Source organism: Colossoma macropomum, unplaced genomic scaffold, assembly GCF_904425465.1.
Source record: "Colossoma macropomum unplaced genomic scaffold, Colossoma_macropomum, whole genome shotgun sequence".
Classification (NCBI taxonomy): Eukaryota; Metazoa; Chordata; class Actinopteri; order Characiformes; family Serrasalmidae; genus Colossoma; species Colossoma macropomum.
The window spans coordinates 11941432-11961408 of NW_023494793.1; the positions used below are offsets into that span (position 1 = coordinate 11941432).

The window sequence follows — 19977 nt, forward strand, 5'->3', positions numbered from 1 at the left end:
TGTCCATGCCATGTGTGGTTGGCGTTCCGCCTGGTGTGGTGGCTTCGGCCTTGGCATCAATAGTTGTTGCTATCTGGAGAGTTCAGACTCAGAAAAAGTGAGCGAGGGGGCCAAGCTCTGGCAACTGTTTGTTTGGGTTTTCTGTTGTAACGTCGCAGGGATTTGTAGCCCTGTTTAGTTCAGTTGAGGCATGTTTTTAAGTATTGTTAAAGGAATAGTTTGCAGTAAAAAAATCAAATTTACAGGCATTTTCTGCGTACCTCAAAATGTAATCAGTCAAGATCGGTCAAGGCACGTTTGGCATGTGAGGTTTGCTTGTTTAGTTTTGCACTGGCCATGAGGCTAACGTAGCTAGCAACTAATGGAAGCTCGTACCTCACATAAGCAAGTCTATTTGAGATTACACTGAGGCAGTAGTGTGACGATGCACTTTGCATGATTGCAATTCATAGTGTTAAAGCTTTCATTGCTTGTCAGCTACATTAGCCTCGCAGCTCTAGTGCAAAATTGAAGTAGCAAACTTCAGATGCCAGACATATCTTGGCTGAGCGACTGCATTCGCGATAAAGAGAAAATACTCAGTTTGAATTTTTGCCAGTCTACTCCTTTAACTTTTTCAGCCTCTTCAAACATCCTTTATTTCGTTGAAGACAAATCACTACCTTGTTTTTGTCCAGGTCATCAGGGAGGCAGCTCTGTGATCCCGGTTCAAAAATAATTCACCTAAATGGACTAGTGCAGGTCCTGCACTAGGACCCAAGAGCTTGAATTCATTTCTTTCTTGGCTTTGGTGTAAGATTCTGTCCCCAGTGACATCACCGCCACCATCCCCCCACATCACATTTCTCTGGCAGCTACCTAAGCCCTGAAGTTTGGAACATTCATGGAATTTCCAACTGCGGTGCTGCTCAGATGCAGACGTGCGGTAATCTTCTAACTGATGGTGGTTTTCAGCCACTTGTTATTTTGCGAGATTCAGTTGCTCTCACATGGGACCCAGTAGGGGCTAGATAAATGGAGGAGGGAGACAGATGCCCACCTGGGTACATGCTACAATGAAGCTTCATGTGCTTCTTTCACATGTGGGAGCAGTTTCTTGCAGGATTTATTTTCGGCTGGATGCTGTTAATGGTGTGTTGCTGTATGTGGCAGAGAAAAGCTGTAAGCGTTTGCTCTCTTTCAATGAAATTCAAAATCAGATTCTCCCTTACTCTTAACACAGTCCCTCAGCCAAGACATGTTTGGAGTGGCACATTCTGTGTACAAAATCAAGAATGTTGCATAGCTAACAGTAATATTAGTAGCGGCCATCTTGTCGCCTGGTTGTTTTTCTGTACTTTTTTATCCGTTTTGCTTGGAGGAGGAAAGAAAATACAGAAACTCATTCATTCACATGGTTACAGTCACAAACACGTCCCAATTGTGATGTGTTTAAAGTAAAACCCATAGTAAACATGCTAAATTGCTAACCTGCTAACAGGCTAATCCAGTAGTATTCAGAGTTAGGCTTTAAGTACAAGAATGTACTGAAGGTTTAACTGTAAAGTACATATAAATGGAAAAATACTTCACCTCAATGTGTTGGAAGGCTCAAATGTCCACAATTAGGCTGGAAATGATATTAGCAGTTTAGGCTTATAGATGCTACATTCAAATTCAACTAAGCTAAAACTATCTTTTAACAAATACAGGAGAAAACCACAATGTAGGCTGTAGAAATTAAACATTGAGATCGCCCTGAATGGAAAACAGATTGAATCATAAGGTGCTTATAGATTCTCAACCTTATTTCTTAGCAAATCACATGTTTTGAGGCAAAAGTGTGATGATCTGGTCATGCAGTTAGAACAATGCTAATTTGAGAGGAATATGCTACCACTGTTAGCCTCGTAGCTCCAGGGCAAAACTGAAGAAAGAAACTTCAGACACCAAACATGTCTTGGCTGACTGATTATGTTTGGAGCAAAGGGAAAATTGTCCATGTTTCTTTTGGTCAAACTGTTTGGTTTAAAACATGAAGTGTCTTCAATCTGCCAGAAATATCTAAAGGTGTCTTTGTAACATGCCTGGTCTTGCTGAGGGAAACATAGACCTTTTACCATACACATTCAGTTACATTCTTTATGACACACATTGTTTTGCTAGAGATTGGAGAACATGAGCCGAACCTTCTTCCCGCTGCCAGGAAGTGTCTCTTGCTTTTCCACCATATTCCTCTATCTCTCATTATTCTGTAGTCTTTTAACTCTCTTTCCTGCTCTTGCTATATCACTCTCTGCCTCAACCTTTGTTATGACAACCTTAAAGCCCGGTTAGTGTAGCACCATCCGGATTATGAGCAAAAAAACGATCCTTCTTGCTGCCATTCCTCCTGGAGCGGCCCACTCTGGGATTAGCCAGGATTGACTCTGCCTGTCTTTCTTGACTTGTGTGTGCGTATGTGCCGGCCTACAGAAGTAAAACCCTGTCATTTCAGGCCTGTCATCCATTTTTAGTCAAGGCTTGTGTGCAGTCAAACCTCAGTGAAGCTAAAAGCTAGACTGCGGGCTCTGAGATGAGTTTCAGCTGAGTTTAGCACAAACAGAAGTCGACAACGCACAACTGAGCTTTTAACCAGTTACTTGAAGGTTTTTTTTTGTGTCCTGTGAGCATCTTGATCAATCATAAATTTCCTTTGTAAGGTTGTCACGACACCAGAATTTTGACTTAAATAGTGATAGTAAGTGTAGTGTAACAATGTGCGATACCAAAACAATGCTGTGTGGTGTTGACCGTACATGATCATTTGCCTCTCTTATTTATCCCTCTGAATTAAACAGGCTGTTTTTGTTACTGTGGCTTTAAGACTGATATATGTAAATCATTGAATTCTGATTGGCTACTCTGTATTGTGCCCCATTCAAAAAGCAGTCCAGGCTGAAACACTCCTTATAACTTCAGTGTTCACATACAACATCAAATCCAATATATATTAGTATAATCACAATGTGCTATTTTGTTCATATTGTGCAGCCCAGAATACTGAACTACAGCAGCCATAAAATGCAATTCCTCTTCTGAATTATGCAATATTTATGTTTTCTTCAATTACATTGATGGAATATATTTCAATGCGGATCTGCATGACTAAACTAGAAGCGAGGTAGATTTTCTAGCTATCAGCTTAACACAGAGTCACCACAAACACAAAGAGAGCTGACAGGGTCCTAGTTAAACTGATAACACAGTTACAGGAAAAATGTTTTAATTGGTGATATTACTTAAAAATATTAGAGTCGGTTTTTATTCCTCTGGCGTAGTGACCACAGAGTTTAATTCCTTCTCAAAATGCACCTTTTCCATTGCTAGAATGTTTTTGACTCCTCCTCCCCAAAACATTGCAATATGTAATGCAAAAAAAACTTTGTTTGGAAAATGTATGTTTTTTTTTCCTCACCCATGTTGCTCAGCCTTGGTTTGAACTTGGACTAGAACACAGACAGAAAAAGAAAAAGAGAGAGAGAGAGAGGGAGGAAGGAGAGAGAGAGAGCGAGCTTGTGTGTGTTTGACGGTAGACTTGGCATTACAGGGTAGAATTCTGTTTGTACAGGAAATAACAGGTCCTTGCTCTGCTCTTCTGCACCCTCAGGCAGGGGTTGTGAGGTGGGCAGTAGCTCTTTTTTGATGGCCCACATCTCCCACATTCAGATTCCTTCTCCAGCAGCATCAAGGCAGTAAACTGTGGAAGTGCCTTGGTGTTAAAAACAGTAATGAGACACCAGCTACTTGAAAACTTCTCACACAGCCGCTGGCACAGAACTTTTAGTAAGGAACTCTAGGAGCCCCCGCGTTGCTCTTAAAGCCTGTCTGGGGTAATCTCCGCCTTCTTGGTCTTGTTAAGAGAAAGAATGTGTCCTACTTCCCAGGTGTATGCTGACTAAACACTGTAGCTTTTTTTTCTTTTATCTCCTTGGATCATCCTTGGCAGCGGAGTTGTTTGGGTGCCATTACTGGAAGGATTTGGCGGATAATTTTCACCAGGTATGAAGAAGCTCCCAAGGCCACATGTAGACCCAAACAAAAGACAAATTCCCAGAGGCTGTTGGAAATATTCAGGATGACTCAAGCTGTTTTAGGGGTTTTCTTGTGCTGGAATATGAGGATCTCCTGCTGTTCTCCCCCCAAGGAGAACCATGTTTTCTTTAGTGCGCAGGGGTAGACAAAATAATGGAAACACTAGCAAGTACTCCCGTATCAGTGACAACTGGATTAGCTTTTCACTTGAGAACAAATCTCCTTCCTCTTGGAATTCTCATGTGTATAATGTGCAGTTTCTAAGAAGAAATTCTTGGTTTTCAGAAATGCCAGTGAGATGGGAACAGGAAGCACAGCTGCTTTTTTGGAAAAGAAAAAGCCATCCAGATGTTGAACAAAAGAGTAAAAGGCTGGTTATCAGAGCTTATTACACCTCCAACTGCCAAAAAAAGGCTTTATGTTCATAACACTATGTAAAATCGTATTTCTTTGACTTGTACTCACTTCTTTTGGTCATAGCCAGTTCCTATCCAATAGCTAGGTTAACCCCCATCATGCAATGCTACCAAGCGGGGAGGGTGAAGGCTATCATTGAAGCACACTCCCATGTCAGCTCAACACGCTTGGAGGAGAATGTTAACTGCCAGTTCTGTAAAGTCAGCTAACAGACACACGCACTGGCTAGCATTGTGCTGAGTGATTGGTGGGGGACAGGGAGGGCCATCCTGCCCACCCAGAGAGACAGCAAGGACATTTATGCTTTATTGGACAACTCTCTTGCTTTCTTGGACTCACAGTTTTCCAAAGTTGGGGCCAACGTATGGACAGTTGCGCCATTTGGGAGCCATAATGTTTTTATTTTGACACTGATTTGGTTGCAAGTGGTTTCCAGATGGCAGGCCTGTTATAAATGTCACCTTGTGAAACAAATTATGTACACTTTGGGGCGCTGGGGTTCCAGGTCTTCCTGGAGGTTTCTGTTTTCTTTAGTAATTTTCCCCTGCCCACCTGTCTCTTTCAGCAGACGAGCACGGCAGTCTTTTCAGCATCCAAGTGCCTGTCCTCTTTCACAATTTATTAGATGTTGTATTACTTAGGAGACTTCATAAAATGTGACTTTTTTTAAACACCATTTGAAACAGCAGCTGTCCTTTAGATTGTATGAATGTTTCATTATGAATGGACTAGAGCTGGGAGTTTTATCATTTTCTAATAGCCATGAAAGTTAAAAAATGGTGAGGATTGAGCTTCACTCTAATGTTAGACATTCTCTTTATTAAGAAGCATGAGATGTCTGAACTCCTATGCTCCACCAGAGGGCAGTGAAGACCCTGCATCTTACATTTTGGTTAGAGTTTCTGATCAGTTTTGTCCAGAAAAGAAAGCCCCGAAAGATTACTGTAGCTATCTAAAGGCTACCACACCAATTTATAACATATCCGCTAACTAACTCTTTACAAATGTGCTATTTTTGCAGCTAAAATAAATGAGGAAAAATAAGATATGATGTGACTAGGCTAATAGCATTCGCCAAGTAAATAATGGATACTTAGTATTTGTCCGTTAACATTAAAGACTTTAGATTAACTGCCTTTCTAAAGTGTAAATTCGGGTCTGGGTGTAATATTGTACAGTAATTGTAAGAGCAAGATGCCGAGTGGTGCATTTTTTCCGGCTGTTGGTCATCTGACTGACACCAGAGACCTATATAGAGATGGAGGAAACCGGTCACTTGTTGAAATATGGGAATGGGAAAGCTCACAACACTCGAGAGTACTGTGTAGATTTTTATGTTCTATAAGGGGGTATTTTTCAAATATTTGCTGAATAATGTATTACAAATTTGACCGAAATGCCCATATCCGGAACAGACCAATATAAACGGTTTGAAAATTACTAGAAGAATCTTTCCAGCAGCGTTATGTACTGGGACTTTATTTGAACATTGGGCTATATATATTGTTGCTAACGGAAGCAAACATTGTACCTCCTTTTTCATCATTTTTTATTTTTTTCCCCATATTCCTTTTACATTGCATTCAAATTTCTAACAAATGGACTGGTAGAAAGGTCCAGAATGACTTACAACAAAATAATGTTACATTAGCTTACATTAAAATTTAAGAAAGATTTCCTGTTTCCTGTAAAGTTATTTTTTTGGAGATACGAGGTTTTGCTCCGACAGCGAGGATATGCTTACGGAAAGTAAACGATTTATATTTGTATTCCTTGGTTTGAAACAGTGCCATGTTCATCTGTCTGCTCTCCAGACAGACTGAGAGGGCACTGTACGGCTGTGTGAGCGTGGACGGGGTGGCGGCAGGTGCTGAGGGTGTTACTGAGAGCTTCTTGTTCTGTAAGCTGTTATGAATGGGGAAAGAAATCTGTATTTCATTAGGTAGCTCTTAATCACCGCACCTATGAGTCAGAGAGAGGGAGAGGAAGGTGATAAGCTGTTTATATTCACCCACATAACACGTTATTACAGGTCACATAGCTGCATATCCATGGAACTGAGGTCAAACTGCACAACCTGCAGTAAATAGCAGACCACAACGTGGTTCACCATCGTCTGACACCAAAATTACCATCTACACCTTTTTAGAAACCCATAATGCCTGGATAACGCTGTTTAAAACCTGAATTAAAGATTTCTCAGGATTTAGAATGACCTTCAACTGTTTGAGTCTGTGAGCCAAGTGACCTTGCAGTGTTCTTCAAAACCGTTCCTAAAGTCAACCTGAAATCTTAATATCATTATTATAACCTTTTTTACCTTCCTTGTTACTTCATATCCCTGGACATATTAAACAGTTCATCATGTAATATTTGAAAGTGTAGATCACATATAATGACTTTTTTTCCCACCTTTTCTGATTTGTGCTTACATCACCGTGCACCAGTGGGTGGTGATGTACCCACCACCCTAACCTGTCATCTTGAGAAATCAGAGACCCACCCTGATGTAAGGGCTGCAACTATGGCTCGGCAATATGGCTATATTTAACAATATTGTAATAAACTACATCACAGAATGCCACAATAAGCTTTCTTAAGAGAAAATTACTATAATAGATACATAACTAAACTCTAAAAACATGCACATTGTATGTTGTGCAATAAAGTAATTAAAACATGAAATAAATTAAATTAAATTATTTAATATTTAGCAGCAACAAAGTAACCATTTTAGGTGTGCTGGGATGTATTCAACTATGTATCAGACATATGTATGTGTGTGTGTGTGTGTGTGTGTGTGTGGGGCATAACTAAATATATATTCATTCATGTTGCATATATGTAAGTATCACATACTGGACGTATATGTATATATATGCCTGATTTGTGTGTATGTAATATATATATATATATATATATATATATATATATATATATATATATATATATATATATATATATATATATAAATGTCCAGTATGTGATACTTACATATATGCAACATGAATGAATATATATTCAGTTATGCCTAACCCTTCGTGATATATGTGCATATATGGCCATATTCTGTGCAGGATCCCTAGCAGTGGTAAAATCACTGCCTAACACTCATGGTTTGCTGCTTTGTTTACTTCTGTTTGCCCTAAAAGACTTAGGAATTGTAATTAGAGCCTGGACTGTGATAGAGAGAGTGAGAAGAACGGCTGAAATGAGGAGCTGATTATGTAACTAGTCACAGTGCTTGGCTGGAAGCGTTGGAATGTTCAGTTCATTACTTACTGTCCATTTAAACTGTGAACGAGAAGAAACAATTATTTTATTGGTTTTAATTCAGTGCTATCACAGCCTCACAAACTGCATAAAGGCTGGATGGCTCGAGTCTCCTGCAGCGCACAAGGGGCTTTAAAGCGCATTCTTGGCTTCTCTAATTAGCTTCACACATGCGTCAGTCTGAAGGACATTCTGCTAGAGAAGGTTTTCCTGCTTTTCTCTGCCGTTAATCAGCCCAGCCACACTTCCAGAGATGAAATGAGTCCCCGACGAGCTAATTAAGGTCTATGCATATGCATACGTTTCCATTCAGGCCATCACGACCACCACGGCAGCAGCTTCAGAGATTATAAACAGTAGAAGGAGAGCCAAAGTGTAGCGGCGCGCTAAAATCACTAACGCTAATCAGCTCCACGCTCTCTGTGGATGAATTATTGAATATGCTTTGGTACGAGTGTTGAACCCAGATATATACGGTGTCACAAATGATTAAAGAGTGATGAGATGTCTCGCTGCTTGGGAGGCCCGGTCGGCAAAGCCTTTTTTTAGAATTGACTTTTTGAATGACTGGCGCTCTTCAGCGCGGACCCTCGGTAATTATAGGTGACGCTGAATGATGAACTCAGAGTGTTGACACTGTTCAGAGAGCCCTTACTTTGCAGTGGAGATGTGATGGCTCATGTCAGGTGTTTCTTTTGTCTTTTTCAGTGGCCTATTGGGGGGACATAGCGCTGGATGATGAAGACATGCGAATGTTTAAAGTGGACCGCATCGTGGATGTGGTCCAGAGAACCGTCACAAACCTCAATCAGACAGACACAGGTACGTGTTTTTAACTTTCTGACTGTCTATGTTTTTAGTCAGTCGAACTTTAAAAATTACACTATTTAACACTATTTAAAAGTGTAGATCACACATGCTGATGATTAATGGAAGCTCATTTCCCACCAATTAGCATCATGCAAAGTTTGTACATAAACTGCCACACACTTGCTTCAAACTGTATTGAAAATGGACAGAAGTACCGGAAAAATTCAGGCTTCAAGATGTACGCTACTACTGTTTTAACTACGGACTCTTGTCCGTTCTTATTGATTGGTCAGTGACAAATAAGGCCTTTACAATACTAATATGATGTGCATTTTCTGTATCTGCATGAATCAGTTCAATGTATTAGCTTTTGGTTGATAACTTTAAGAATGGTATGAACTCATTTTGGGTCAGGATCATCAGTTTTACCATCTAGGTAAATGTCATGTGGCGCAACCGCACATTAAAAAAAACTATATTCTGAAGTTGTTTCACTACCCTCATCTCAAGTATATACATACGTTTTTACAAGTGAATAAACATTTTCATTGTTTTCCTGCAGTCACACCACCTGACTTGGTCTGCTGAATCACCCTAACCAGTGACTCAAAAAAAAACATTATTTTCAATTTTTTGTGGAATGGCTTCTAACCTTGAAGGTCACCTGAGGTCTTCTTTATGATTCAATACGCTGCCTACACTTATGTAAAAGCATGACAGAATAAAAGTCCTTTGTTGTCGTTGGTTGTGCCGCATGACATTTTATGGACAGAAGTTTACGGACAAAAGAATACTTTCAAAGCTGCCATATTTTGCTACTGAAGGTTTCAAACATAAAACCATGCCAAGCTATTTTATTTAGTATTTTATAGAATAAATTGCCCTTTTTAATAGTTTTTTAATCTATATAATTGGTTGGTTGCACCAACTTACATTTTTAGACTTTGAGGCATAAATGCCTAAAATGAATTTTACTTTAGTACAATAAAATATTCATATAAAGGAGGTATTGTAGAACAGTGTGATACATGTCATATGTTTATTAAATTATTGAATAGAAAAATAGTGGACAAAAAACAAAGTATGACGTTGATTCATTTAAGCAAGTCTATTTTTTTAGCTCAACACAGTTTGAGAGGCGATAATTTAGGCATGCAGTTTGCATGATACTACTTGGTGGGTTGTGTTAGCTTCCCTTACTTGTTAGCCACATTAGCCTAGTAGCTCCAGTGCAAAACTAAAAAAAGCAAAATTCGGACACCAAACATATCTTAGCTGATCGACTACGCTTAGGGTAAGAGCAAAATAATGTGAGTTAGTTTTTTGCTGGTCTGTTTTAATAAGTGAAGCCTTGGCAGTCTTTAAAGTGGATTGGAGATGATGGAGTGATGATATCAGGGTTTGTAGATGACTCAGCTGCAGCGGTTGGTTTTAAGGGCTAAAAATCCGGCAAGAATGTAAGTCCTCATATTACTATGTTTTGATGAGCTCTGCAGTTCCCTCAGTTAGTCTGCCCTTGAAAAAGGCACTTAGGGTAGAACTGGAGAGCATAGTCGTCTTTTTTGCTATGTAAATGCCAACTTTCGTACAGTAAAGGATATTCAGCTTGTGAGGCGTGTACATGGCTTAAGTTTACAAGCTGAGATCCCCTCTACGAGTTACATCAGTAGAGTTATAGAGACAGTAATTTCCACACTCCAAAAACACCCCCAACAGCAGCTTACAGAGGAAGAAGCAGCATATTTGTGCTATAACGTCAAGTCAGTTATGTAAAAGCTGTGTGAGATGATCTTACCTCAGAAAATGAGAGCGAGAGAGAGAGAGAAAGGGGTACACATAGAGACAGCGATGAGTGTGTAGACTCCAGCAGTTGATGGGTGCAACCTAAGGTCAAGCATCATTTCAAACAGTTGCTACACCTGCCGTCTTGTCTGTGAGCAGACTGCTAGAACCATCAAGAAATATTAGCCTACGAGTTGTTGTGTATGACACAGTACAACGTGTCCTTTGTTCTCACTATTATTCATAAACCCACACCCAACATCATTAAGAAAATGCTCTCAGATTATCTAAATGTGTGTAACAACCAAAGTAAAGCTGTTTTCTGGAAGAGTAATAATATTTTTTTCCCCACTTGTCAGCACTAATAGGCCAAATAAGCCTACAGGTGCAAACAGTTACTTTTTTTGGGGTAATTCTTCATGGATTTTTTTGCAGTTGCGTAAATTATTCTTAACCAGTTTTAACAACAAGACACCAGACTATCTGGTGAAACTCTTATTAGGATTAGTTGCTTCAGCCCAAAAGCAAATGTACATCATTTTCCCACAGTTTTACCTTAAACAAAGTTAATCAGGCAAGAAACGTTTGGCGTGTGACGTTTGGAGTGGAGCTACGATGCTAATGTAACTACCAGTATTGGAGGCTTTTAGCAGCTGGGTTAACATTTATGCTTCATGCCTAAATCATTTATCACGACCGCATCAAGTAATCCTAAATATACTTGAAGTTACTGTACTGTTACCTATAAAAGTGGATGAAAGTACAGACAGGCTTCAAAATGGCTGCTGCGACTTCTGTTTTTAGCATCTCTTTGGGTTTGTCTTATACATCTTATACATTGTTACAGAGAACAGTATGTCGTACATTGTCATAAGCTAAGTCTACTTGAGGTTACTAAACACCTCTGTTGGTTGAAGTGAGTATGTAATGATTTAGAGTGATAATTTGTGGCTGTGAACCTTCATTACGTGTTAGGTAGAGCTCACTTGATAGCTCGGACTTCTGATAGTCTCACTTGATAGTCGGACATTTGATGTACAAATTTTGCTTGTTTAGCTTAGCGCCGGAGTTAGGAGGCTAATGTTGCTAGCAAACACTAATCACCCAAATCTACTCCTTAAATACATCCTCGAAACTTCTCAGCCCTCTCCAATCACATCCAGCTCTTGGTTAAGGTTGCACAGACTTATCACTGTGGTTTAGGACAAAGTATGACTTATTGTGAACTATAAAGAAGAACAAAATTTCATGTGTGGGCAGCTATTTGAAACAACAGCCCCTTCACTTGCACACACGTCAAGCAGGCACATGGATGCTAACGGACATTCAAAATTTCTGTTGATTCTAATTTTAAATATAGAAAATTCAAGATTAGCAATTTATAAATGGAAACAACAGAAGTTGTGAACGAAATCTATAGTACCCATATGCCTGCGTACATGTGAAGTGGAGGCAGAATTCAACGTAACACCCCTAAGTTTGTTCGTTTTTATAGTTCATAGTAAGCCGTATCGTGCTAGTGTTTGTTAGCAACATTAGCCTCATAGCTCCAGTTTAAAACTGTTGAGGCAAAATTTGGACACTAAACGTCTTGGCTGATAAAAAAAAAAGGTGGGGTAGGCAGAAAAAGTGTAAAGTGTGTGAATTAATGAAGACCTGGATGTGCTTTGAGTGGGTTGAGAGAGGTTTTGGGGATGTATTTACAGGAATTATGTGACTTCTAGTGTTAGCAACATTAGCCTCAAAGCTCCAATTTAAAACTATAGAGGCAAAATTTGGACACCAAAAATGTTGGCTGATATAAAAAAAAAAGTGGGGTAAGCAGAAAAAGTGTTAGGTGTGTGAATTAATGAAGACCTGGATGTGCTTTGAGTGGGTTGAGAGAATTTTTGGGGATGTATTTACAGGAAATATGTGTGTGACTATTGTCTTCTAGTGTTGGCAACATTAGCCTCGTAGCTCCAGTTTAAAACTAAAGAAGCAAAATTTAGGCTCCAAACATGTCTTGGCTGATCAGCTGCATCTGGGGGAAAAATGTAAAATGTGTAAATTAAACTTTTTGCAAAACCATTCCTTTAAATGGGTAGAACTACTGTTACATGTAGGTTTAGGGAAAGGTGAAGCTGATGTTAATAGATACTTGGTTGAATGTAAGTTGATGACAAGTTAAGCATCTGCAAAGCATCTACAGCGTTAGCATAGTCTGTTTCAGGCTGCTGACGCACATGTAGGATTTAATTTGAGTGAATTATGATGACTGAACCTGGTGATTTTCATAGGCGAACCCTCAGTGTTTATTTGATGTCGTAAATGACAGGTTTGTCTGCCAATGAGACGAGTCCAAACACTGCGGTATCCAATCGGCAGGGCTCCCGTCGCAGAAAGAGGGCGGCGACGTCCAGGCCTGAGAGGGTGTGGCCTGAGGGAGTCATCCCTTATGTCATAAGTGGGAACTTTAGTGGTAAGTGACCCAATTAAGCAAGCCTCTCTGTCTAGAGGCTGTATGTACAAGCGTGTCTGTCTTCACTGACCTATTGTAAAATCTGATTTATGTCCTCAGCACTGACCTTAATCTGCTCTGAATGAACGTCTGTAATTGCCAAGGACTGTGTCTGCATGTCTTTCTTTGTTTTCAGCTTGGGAATTATGTTTGTGCATTTGCATATTGGGGTCTGCACAATAAATTATTTGCTAATTGTTATCAAAGTAGTGATCTTTGCAATGTGTATAATTTATTCAGCAATATGTTACATATAACATGAATACTGATATTGTAAAAGGCTGTAATATGGAAAAGATGTTTTTATTGTGTGCTGTGGGCTCCAGATGAGTTTCTATTGGTGTATTTTTTTTGGTCAAAATAATGTAGGCCAGTGTTAGAGGGCAACTCCATTTAAATTTCAACATTTCTGTGTGGTTGAAAAGTGTAAAGTCATTCAGAGTGGTATGATGTGGAATGGCTCATTGTAGAGAAACTTACTGGCTCAGATTTCTTTACAGTGGTGGTGATAGGAACCAGGAGTGGCAATGTCAACAACACAAACATAGCCAGTTTATTGACTGTCCAAACTACCAGTAAACCTATTTGGTTTTTATATGTAGCATTTGAAAAAAAAAAATCTTTTGGGACTTTCTTGCCTTATAACGGCATTCATGTACCTTTGCACAATGATTGATTGGATTTAAAAAAAAATGCATTTTAGCCCAAAACCTAATCTTGAAACAATCGTAAAACTATATTTCAGGCATCAGGCAGTGCATTCATAACCATTTCATAGCAGAACTTTCTGTGAGGTAGCTTTTAGTTCTACAGTTCTGATTTGGTAAGTGGAGCATTTCAGATCAAACCACTCTGAATGACTTTGTTCACGTCTTAATCATTTAAATATGCAGAAATGCTAAAAAATCAGTGGAATTTGTCTGTAAGCATGTATTTTGTATTGTTAGTCTACTAGAAGGCATATTGCAGTATACAGAAGTATATGGTAATTTATCCATAATTTGCAGCCCTATTTTCTAGATGTCTGTTTTCGTTCATGCTTCTTTCATTGACCTTAATCTGACCTGAACAAACTCCTTCAGTGCTTCGGGCTGATCCCGCCCGGTTGAGCCCATTGGCCCCGGTGTGGATTTCAACAAATGCTGTTTGAAACAAATACAGTGAAGTGAGCGCTACACAAGAACAGAGCGGCGCGGAAGTGCTGAGTCAGCATCGCATTCCCGCCCTCTTGCTCACTTGGCTGCTTTCGCTGCTTTGGTTCAGAACAGGCTTGTGAAAGCACTAAGAACACACGGCCTTGTTCTGGATTTAACTGTACAGAGCTTTCTTTTTGTTTATATATGGATGGCCTGGTTTTTCCAGACAAGGCTGAGCTCAGTCTTCTACTAACTGCACTGTCAATTAGTTGCCCTGTCGGTTAGGTCAATGTACTATCAATTAGAGGCCTTCAATGAAAATCTTAGTTTGTGTCTAAATAACTACATGTGGCATTATGCAAGTTATCAATTATCATGGTCTAGACTATTATTTAGCTCTCTGGACCTCATCTTTCCTCTAGTCGTCTCTCCTCCTCATTACCAGTGTGTGTTTTGCAGGTAGTCAGCGGGCCATATTCAGACAGGCTATGAGACACTGGGAAAAACACACGTGTGTGACCTTCATCGAGAGAACCACAGAGGAGAGTTACATCGTCTTCACCTACCGGCCGTGTGGGTGAGTGAGAGCGCACGTGTTTGTTTTTGTACGAGATCAGCAGGATTAAAAAAAAAGGTTTTCCTATGTAGGAAAACCAAAGAAAATCAGGACAGGAAACCGGCCCATAGATACCTACATATCACTGCTATCAGAACAAAATCTTCATTTTTTGTAACTTTTCAGTTTTTGACATCATTCGAAAATGCTTGTTGTCATTTACATTGTGATTAAAATTTCACTTGCACAGAATAACTTGGAAAAAATTCTGGTTCCTTTGACTTACATTAAAAGTCAAGTATGTTTTTTGCTTCTCCTGTAAAGTTACCAGTTTATGAGGTTTTGGTGTGACAGCAGTGATATATAATACATACAGGATATATATAGCAAATTACACAGAAGCCTCAACACCTCAACATATAAATATAATATAGTATAATAGTATTTAATGTGTCACTCTTTGCCTTTATTACAGCATCCATTCTTTTCAGGAGACTCTCTTTCAGTTTCTCTAAGAAATCTGCAGGGATATTTTTCTACACCTCCAAAGTTCAGTCTTAGAAATTGGTTGCATTTTCTGAAACTCTTGTCACTTAATTCCTTTTTCATTTCCTGTCCTTTTGATCTTATTTTATCTATTCTCCTTAGAAATATCTTCAGAAAAATTATTATTAAAATTAATATATATTATGGCCATTTGACTGGAAATGAAATAACTGAAGGACTTTGGCGCTTTACTGTTCTTATATATGGGAACATATTATATGCAGGTACTTGCATGTCGTCCCTGTTCAAAGAAAAACAAGTATCTCCAAAATGGTAACTTACAGGAGAAGACAAAACCTTTCTTAACTTTTCATGGAAGTTAATATAAAGAGATTTTGTTTCAAATAATTTTGGAGCACTTCTTTTGGTCCATTCGTTCTGAAATGCTCAAACGTTCAAATAGTACAGAAAAATAAAAATCGACAAAAGAAAGATACATGTTTTTTTTTTGTTTCATTTTTTGGACAGTGATAAAATATGCGTAATAGATATTACATATAGGTATATTACATACAGGTTTTTCATATATATAATACGTATGGTAGATATGTATGACCCTGTGTCCAAACAAGGTACTAAAACTGTGTGTGTGAAAGGGCACATGTGAGTGTGTTTAAAACTCCTCATGCTTGCTCATGCGTTTCTCTCACTTATCTTCCTTTTCTTTCCATTTCTCTCCTTTCCTCCTGACTTATCACCTAAGTGCTTTTCCATCCATCCTCTTCCTCACAGCCATTGTTCCACTCCTGCTTATCCTTGCTGTGTGCCAGACATGGCTTTGTGTATATGTGCCTGTATGCGGGTCGCTGTAATAGCCACCCTGCTGGTTTGGCTTACAGATCGCTGTATTCATTGCTGGAAAACGTCTGGCTACTTTGTCTCAACACTTCGGAACTTTCATTTGAACACGCATGCGCTTTAAACCCTAGGAAAAGCCTGCAGAGACACTGTGTGCGCGTGCAAGTATGTGTGTGTCATGAGTTCAGACCTCAGCCTGTCAGAACAGCACCCTTGAGAGTCCAGTCAAGCTTTGTTTGGCCTCATTATTTTCGACTCAGCCCCCAGTTCAGCTGTCTTGCTGTTGCTGACCGCTCACTTAGTCATGAAGTATGTCTTCATCTCAGGCAGGCCACTCCAGTAATGAATAGTGCACAAAGGAAATTAGAGGGTGTAGCAATTAAGAAACACTGTTGAAACTAATAAAAGTAAATAAAATTAATAAAAGTCTAAATTGTTCTGACAGGAGTTGAGGTGATGTAATATAGGTGTGGGTTATTATAAAGTAATGTAATAAAGTAATGTAGCCTCATGCATTTCCTCACAGTATGTTAAATTGTTAAATATTATATTCTACCAGTGTCCACTGATATTTCCCTTAGTTAAATGGTTAAGGTGTAAACAAAGCCATTCAGGGTAGTTTGTTGTGAAATACTCAGAGTCTGAATTGTTCACAGTAGTGCTGATGGGAACCAGATCTCCAAAATAATTAAAAAGCTCCCTTACAGATAGTTGTTATATGTAATGGTTATAAGTAATAATAATAATAATAATAATGTTTTATTTATATAGCGCACTTTTCATGACAGCATCAACTCAAGGTGCTTTACAGACAAATTAATAAAAAAACACATCTTAAAGTCTTATAATTCAACTTAAAAAGATCCAGAATTTCTTTAAACAAAACCCATAAAACACTTTTAAAAGGAAGATTCTTAGGATTCTTATTGAAAGATCCAGAGTTTCTAAAACAAAGCAACATTAATTTATTAGAACAGGTCTAAAAAGAAGTCTTAAGATTCTGCCTGATGATTGTTTTACTATAATTTTGAGACGTTTTACCTAAAACATGTTTTGAATGTGCATTCTTGACAGAGAGGTACATGCAGGGTGTTGTCAGGCAAAATAGAGCCCAAAGGAAACTAATTTATTTCAAATTTACCACTATTTTACCACCAACACCACAAACTTGACCCCATGCTTCTTATTGCCTCCACTGTAAGGAAATTTATATTCTCTAGAATGGAGAATTTCACATCAAACCACTCTGAATGACTTTCTCAAGCGTTGAATTATACAGTTTAATTAGTGTATCTTCATCATAGTGCAAACGCGCCATCAAAAACTATGGGCACAGTGCTTTTTATTCCCACATATTGTACTGGATTAAATCCAGTTAAACATGACTAATAATGCTCTCTTTTTAATGAAACATGCAGTTGGTCAGTGTTTTATGGACAGTATCCTCGATATACTCAGAAAAGCATATTTTTTTAACTATGACGATAAAATAAATCGCGATAATGATAAAATACCCTCATATTGCCAATCTTTAATATAGCTGCCCTTTCAAATAAAGTGATAATGATTGTTGTTCCTGCACACAGTCTATAGCAGAGGTGTTAGACTGGGAAAATGTTTAAACATTGTGCTGTTCCTGGCTATCAGGAAGCGAGTGTATCATCACAGCTGTCCAAAAATAGCTACATGTCCAAAAAAAGAGACCGAAGTTTGTTTATTCAGAGGTCCTTGAGAGATGAAGACAGGTTGGAAAATGGTAATGTAAAGTTAAATGACAACTATTTTTGGTATATAAGACCACATAATTATGGAGGAGATCCTATTAAAAAGAGCCAGTGTGCAACATGCAGTTTAGTTTAATGGCAATGTTTAGTCATCGTCACTGAATTTATTTTTCTTTAATTTTCCACGGATGCTTCCTGACGCTATTAAGCCATTCTTATTTATCTTTGCTGATTATTCTGTTTGAGGCTGTGATATGTAATTACTTCCTGCTTTACTCGGCGCTGCCACAGAAATAAAACTCCAGGGGAGAGAGAAATAATACACTTTGCTTTAATTAGCAGGGTTTATTTATTTGTTCGTTTATTTAACTTTTTAATATCATGCAAAATAGTCATGTTTCCCACCAGACATAGTTTTTGTTCACTCTGACATTATTTGTTTATCATGTTCAGATTATTGATGGTGTGCACGGCTATGTGTAGTAACGTAAAAGATTTCCACTTGTCCTATATTTAAGCTTTTGGCCTGTTTGCGCATTAAACATTGCTAGTTCCAAAAAAGTTGGGGTAGTTTGTAAAATACAAATAAAAACAGACAAAAAAGTCAGTACAAGGACAAGATGTTTAATATTTTACCTTATTGAGTAAATGAGCAAGGATGGGTTGAGGCTCAGCTCTTTGCCAAAAAATACATTAGTGAATAATCCAGCAGTTTAAGAACAATGGGCCTCATTCACCAATATCTTCTCAAGTTTTTTTCTTTAATGTGTTCCTGAGAAAGGTCCTAAGAGAAAGTCTGATAGATTCTTGACGTGTTCTTAAACTGCAGAATTGTTCTCTCCTTTCTGCTCTTGAGTGTGTGTGTTCTTACCTAAGAACAAATACCAAATGGGAAAACATTGGTGAATGTGAGAATCTTCATGAAAACTGCGTAAAGGGGTTTTAAGAAGAAATTTCTTCTTAAGAACGCTGAATGTGGTGAATGAGTCCACATTGTTCTTCATTGAGCAATTGGAAGGATTTTAGACATGTCTGAAATGGACAGATGTACTGTGGGAGTGTATATTGTGGTCTGGTGAGTCATCCTTCGATTGGTAATGGAAATAATGGATGTCATGTTCTATGGGTCGAGGCAGAAAAGGACCATCCAGATTGTTACCAGTGTAAAGTTCAAAAATCCAGGTCTGTCATGATGTATTAGTGCCCATGTCGTGGGTAGCATGCACATCTGTGTGTGTGTGAGAAAAAGAGAGAGAGAGTGTGTACGAGAAAGAGAATGTGTGTGAGTGAGTCAGTGAACTCTGCTGTGTAAAATTCAAGGCATCGTTTTTTGAGCCACTGGATGCTCAGTAATTAGAGAGTGGCCTGTTGCACCCACACACACAAGCTGAGAGTGTGTGTATGTGTTGACTTATACCCGTTAGAGAGAGAGAGAGAGAGAGAGAGAGAGAAATTCTGTGTGTGTGTATGTGTGTGTGTGTATGTGTGTTTATGGTCCTGCTGGGTGGCCGGTCCCTCTTCTTTTTCTGACTAGACTGCATTTATCAACAGTGTTCTGTCTTCTCTTAATTCTGAAACGCGTTATACAAACCCTGACATTAAAAGTTTAGGGACACATGAATTTTTTTTTATTTTCGCTTTTTTTTACTTCATACAATTATGCAAAATACCAGCAAAAGCTTTGCATATAGCAGCTATGCACTAATATTGGATATATTTAGCTTCAACACTTTTCAGCTTCATATTCATCACACATTACTCTTCCATTATATGAAGGTTGTTTTTGTGAGTTTTCTCTTCCAAACTATTAATAAAGGCACATATTGAAACTCCTTTGGCCCAAATGTGGTTTAAACACCTGAAACATTTGAGTGCTGATGAATGCTGATTCCAGTTCCAAATTGGAATTAGTAGTTCTGGGCCAAACTGACATTTGCAGTTTGTAAACAAAAATCGTGAATGAGACAGGCATAATTATGCTATAGCTTTTTGGTACAGGTGTAGCAGTAGCACTCAAATACTCAGCGAGTGCACTTACGTACCTCATGTTATTGTCATGTAAAATTACAACACAAATCGGCCAACATATACATAATAAATTGGCAGATTGACAGTTGCTTGTTTAAAGTAAAAATATGCCAGTTCTGATCTTGGCCTTGGTCCTGCATGCCTAGCACCAACATCCCAACAAGGGTTGTACTTGGCTGTGCCCTTGGGCAAGGCCTTAATCCCACACTGCACCATAACATAAGACTTTTGTTAGATCAAATCCCGACTTATATTTCAATGGCTAACCTAACAAGTTCTTTGTATTTAACGTGTTGAATAAGACGTATGACGATGATGATGAGGTGAGTCGTAATGATGTGGCTCTCCTCCCAG

At 38.7% G+C, this 19977-nt stretch overlaps 1 protein-coding gene across 1 annotated transcript in view; it reads left to right on the plus strand.

The window, feature by feature from the left end:
- The window catches only part of bmp1a (bone morphogenetic protein 1a), an 83478-nt gene that overhangs the window by 21328 nt on the left and 42173 nt on the right, over positions 1-19977 (plus strand). Inside the window, exons 2-4 of the mRNA XM_036578510.1 lie at positions 8452-8565; positions 12653-12796; positions 14431-14548. Of these exons, the coding sequence (XP_036434403.1) occupies positions 8452-8565; positions 12653-12796; positions 14431-14548 (376 nt within the window). The remainder of the gene's footprint in view (positions 1-8451; positions 8566-12652; positions 12797-14430; positions 14549-19977) is intronic.